The following is a 4,881-nucleotide window of genomic DNA, read 5'->3' as shown; positions in this document are numbered from 1 at the left end:
GAGTTGACAGCCAGGGGTACATAATTCAAAGGCAGCCAGAGATACAAAGCCAAACTGTGTCTCAAAAACAGAAAAACGAAAGGGCTTGGGACAGACACGGTGGCATAATGAGAATGCCTCTAATCCCAGCACTTGGGAGGCAGAGGCAGAGGGAGGCAGATGTCTGCTGGTTTGCGCAGTGAGGCCAGAAGAGAACATGAGACCACCAGAAAGCCAGAGTTACAGCAGGCTGTGGACTGCCACGTGCCTTAAATCCCAGAACTAGGGAAACAGAGGCAGCTTGCTCTCCATAAATTCAAGGCCAGCCTGGTCTACATAATGAGTTCCAGGATAGGCATAGCTACCTATTGAGACCCTGTCTCAAAAAAACTAATAATAAGGCTCCAAAGCCACAGAGAAACCCTGTCTCGAAAAACCAAAAAAAAAAAAAAAACCTAATAATAATGATAGAGAATGGAGAGATTGGGATAGCTTGGAGGTAGGGTGTATGCTTGGCTTGCTCAAGGACGTGTTAAATCTTCAGCACCAAAAAAAGAGACGTTCATAAAACTATCAGATTTCCATGAATTAAAAGTGCTACCTTTGCTCAGCATGGCAGGAAGTCAGAAATAAGCAGATGCACAAGAGATACTCGAATAGCATATCTTTAATACTGTCTTCAAAGGTCTGCTCGCCAACTACAGTGTGCTCTGAAATATAAAATACGGTTCTCCTAAACCTAGAGAATTCTTCTGCATTTTTCTACTTAGAACGTATTGTCATTTCAAACGTACGTAAGCTTTCTCACAGAGGCAGAACACAATCCACAGAGGGAACAGAAACTGCAAGAGTTAATTCTCAACACTTGAGGTCATAAACACAGCACGTTACTGTTAAACATAAGCCACTTGAAGTAAATTAGATATAATTTCTAATTTAATGGAAAAAAATCACTTTTATGCAATGTCTTGACCAAAATCAAACAGTTAAGGGGAAAATTACCATATTCTGATACAAACCAAACTCCACTAAAACAATGTCAGAGGTTTGAATGCAGATGAACTACAGCTCTAGAACAAAGATGCCTTTAGCTAGGGAATAATGAGAACGTATCAGGAACCAGGTCCCGAGTTTATGTTCTGAAAGTGTGGAGACGCCACGGTACAGAGGTCTGAAGACAACCTGTGGAGCTGGCGCTCTCCTTCCACCTTTACATGGGTCCCAGGGGTCACACTGGGCTGCCCAGTGGCCAGGCTTGCATGACAAGCACCTTCACCCAGAGACCACCTCGCTGGCCCAAGTTTCACTTGCTGGTAACCAATACTTCACTTTGGGGCCTTCACTCCCCAAGACACACTTCCAATTTTATAAAGCTATAGAAGAAAAGGATCCACTTTTTTAAAAATCTACTTTATGAAGTTATTAATTAAATATGGAATGACTTTTCTCTTCTAAAGACAGCAAAATATTGTTTTCCTCAAATGTTGACTTGACAGTTTATTTTGACAAGTGATTGAGAAAAATAAATGAAGCTCTGACTATAAATACAAATGTGTATGTACATCTCTATATTCTGAGTGGCTGTCCTATGATCTCTTATGCTTCTGATTTAAATTAGAATAAGTTCTCTCAATAAAGGACATTAATTTTAACTTTTAAACTTAAATCATCTTCACTGCACCATTATCCTCTCTACTTTTCATTTGTACATTATTTCTATAAATACTCAAATGAAAAACAATCCACCATCTTGAAACCAATATACAACATTATATTGGTGGTCTAAGAATTTTTTTTAAATATTTTGTTAAAATGTAAAAACTCTGAAATTACAAACAAAAAAATTTACAATTTTACAGTATATAACTAATTTATTTTAAAAAAATATTCTGATTTTTTTAAACAAGTAATCAAGTGCTATTTTTTCAAATGAACTCCTGTAAGTAGGCTAAAAGGGAGCACGTGGTCTTGTCCCACTAATACATCTCATCTTTTCATGCTGGTACTTCAACAATTTCAAAGTAGTCGTGTGGGAGAATCACGTAGCCCCTTTCTGACGCGTCATCTTTCTCTCTCTGGAAGTGCACGACTTCCTTTAGCTTTTCCAGCTGTCTCTCCTGCCTTCGGCACCGCTGCTGAGCAGTCTTGAGTTTCTTCCTGAGCTTTTCAACCTGCTGCTCCAGCTGCTGAATCCTCTTCCTCTGGTGCATCGTATCCTCCACGGTGTAATTGTGGTCACAGAAAACCGAGAGATTATCGGGGGTCTGGAGAGGAGGCATCAGCAGCCCAATAGCAGCATCGACCTGGGAGGTGGGGGGTGAAGGAGGAGAGGGAAGCTGTTCTTGGGGGTCCAGATCTTCCTTCTAGAATAGCAATATACAAGCAGATGTGAGTTTAGTTACTAAATAATGGCCTCAAAATATCTGCAGAGTTTTAACATTAGACTTTGTCACTCCGTGGTACAGAAAATTCCAAAATGAGAAAGCAGATTATCTTGGGGGTGGTTTTCACTGTACTGGCATGGATTCCTGGGTGCCAGGGCCTCAAGGCAAAGCTTTTTACCACTAAAAACATGTCTTCCAGGATGAAAGTTTCAACATTAGGCTTTGGCTTGTTTGGGAAATTTTTAGAACAGGGTCTGCTGTGTAGCCTAGGCTGCCTCACACTTGAGCCCCTACTGCCTTGGCCGCCCAAGTTCCAGGATAACAGGTAATGTGTAACCCTACCTGGCACCAGTTTAGGGTGGGTTGTTTGTTTGGGGCTTCCTTACTGTACAATCCAGGCTGGCCTGGAACTTACTAAATTTATACCAAGCTAGCTCCAAACTTGTGGCAGTTATCTTGGTTTGTTCTCCCTGGTGCTCAGATTGCCAGTGTGTGCCACCATGGGGCCTTTTCAGTGCTCATTCAACTTCTCTGTTTGAAGTTAAAGTGGGATTAGTCAAACAGACAAAGTGATTTAGTTAGATATTAGCAAAAGAAATGTCATCAATAATGAAAAACAAAACTTATCAACATGTACACTGAACTTTTTTTTTTTTTTTCTTTTGGTTTTTCAAGACAGGGTTTCTCTGTGGTTTTGGAGCCTGTCCTGGAACTAGCTCTTGTAGACCAGGCTGGTCTCGAACTCACAGAGATCCGCCTGCCTCTGCCTCCCAAGTGCTGGGATTAAAGGCGTGCGCCACCACCGCCCGGCCTACACTGAACTATTTTTAACTTACAAAACTTGACTGAGTTCTTCAGTGTGCAATATTTAATACATAAAATTCTATGTTTTTAAAAAGTTTATTATTGTAACATGTGGGTTTTTTTTTTCTTTAAAAAGATTTTTTTAATCACATGTGTATGTGTGAGTGTGTGTGTGTGTGTGTGTGTGTCATTGAATCCCCTGGAGCTGGCATTCTAGGAATTGTGAGCCACCTGTGATGTGGATGCTGGGACTTGAACTCAAGTCCTCTGGAGAGTAACTCTTGGCCACTGAGCCCCAACAGTGGTTGCTGTCCAATGATGGGTTTCAGATACGCTTGTTTTCTTAACCCTTCCCTGATTTCTACAAAATTTTCACCATGAACACGTTAGCGTCATAAACTTTATGGTGATTTGGAAAGCAGAGGTAGGAAGACAGGGAGTTCCAACGCAGCCTCAGCTACACAAAGCTCAAAGCCAGCCTGGGCTATTTAAGCGCCTGCCTCCCACAAGGGATGTGAGGAGAGGAGAAGAGAGGAGGGAAGAAAACAAAATGACCCCATGTTGAAAGCCCGGGTTACCTTGTCATGTGGCTCAACACAGAGGAATATCGTGGGGACAGCATTCTCCTTCAGCAGCTTGTTGTTGCACTCTCTCTTAAAGCAGTCCGGGGTGAAGTGCTCCGAACAGATACTGCTGTACTTTGTGGGCTTGAAGTTCTTCCTTCTGACGGCTGCCTCCCACTGTTTGCAGAGACTTGGCCGGGTCAGAGGGAACCTGAGGAGACACGGCTGGCTTTAATAAATGGAATCACCTGCTCCTCTCCTGCTGCGACCACACTCGGGAGGATCTGACTGAAGCCTGCTCCAGTTACTTAGCTCGCTGATTAGGGCTGACCTTTTCACAATGAGACACCAGCAGGCCAAGCAAACAGCCAGTGTGCACTACAGTTGCACACAAGTCTGTGTTCCGAGACAGACTTCTAGCTCTTCCTGAATCAGCCCCAAAATATTAATCCTGACTGTCTGAATTACAGGCAAATGATTAAGAAATAAAGGAAACATTTTATCACTTAACTCGGCCTAGGTAATGTTTACTGTCATCACGCTTTCCCACGTCAAACGACTTGGTGCCTTTATGCCTCGTGATTACTCCGCCACATAGGTATGGCAGACCCTGACTACCCTTCTTTCATGCAGACCTAACCAATCTTCATGTCAGGGCTTGTTTCTTGCACAGCAGCTTCCTGCACTGCCAGTGCACACAAGCTAGAAAGGAGTACAAAGCAGTTGGACTACTTAGAAATCTTAGTCTCGAGTCTCCCAGCCTAAGAGCACAATTCTTCCAGGGCTGCTGAGACCTTTGCCATTGATTGCTCTGTTAGACAATGGGTACGAGGTGTGTTGACCCTTCTTTTGTTTTATTTTTCAACATCCAGCCGCTGAAATGATATTTTTGATGTGTGTCATCTTTTAATTGTATCTTAAGAGTTCCCCCTGCCATCCTAACAGAAGCACAGGGAAGGGAGGTGACAAGCTGAATGCATATTCCTGTCACCATTTCCTGATTTCCTCATCTAGTCCTACAGTTTGAAGATGTGTGATATTTCAGAAATTCCAGTCAACCAAGAAGCAGTATTAGGAAATATTCTATCCTCTTCCCAGAGGGAAAACATCAGCACACGAATCTCACTTTCTTTCTGCTAAACATTTTTTTT

General features: G+C 42.5%; 1 protein-coding gene across 1 annotated transcript in view; it reads right to left on the bottom strand.

Annotated features, from left to right (window-relative positions):
* Positions 1-628: 628 nt before the first annotated feature.
* Thap1 (THAP domain containing 1) overlaps positions 629-4,881 on the bottom strand; it is a 6,011-nt gene continuing 1,758 nt past the window's right edge. Inside the window, exons 2-3 of the mRNA XM_005362471.2 lie at positions 3,746-3,941; positions 629-2,342 (exon numbers count right to left, since the gene is read on the bottom strand). Of these exons, the coding sequence (XP_005362528.1) occupies positions 1,974-2,342; positions 3,746-3,941 (565 nt within the window). The 3' untranslated portion in view covers positions 629-1,973. The remainder of the gene's footprint in view (positions 2,343-3,745; positions 3,942-4,881) is intronic.

Source organism: Microtus ochrogaster, linkage group LG7_11 (genome assembly GCF_000317375.1).
Source record: "Microtus ochrogaster isolate Prairie Vole_2 linkage group LG7_11, MicOch1.0, whole genome shotgun sequence".
In the NCBI taxonomy this organism is placed as follows: Eukaryota; Metazoa; Chordata; class Mammalia; order Rodentia; family Cricetidae; genus Microtus; species Microtus ochrogaster.
The sequence above is the reverse complement of the archived record's forward strand: the minus strand, read 5'-3'. Positions and strand labels throughout refer to the sequence as shown.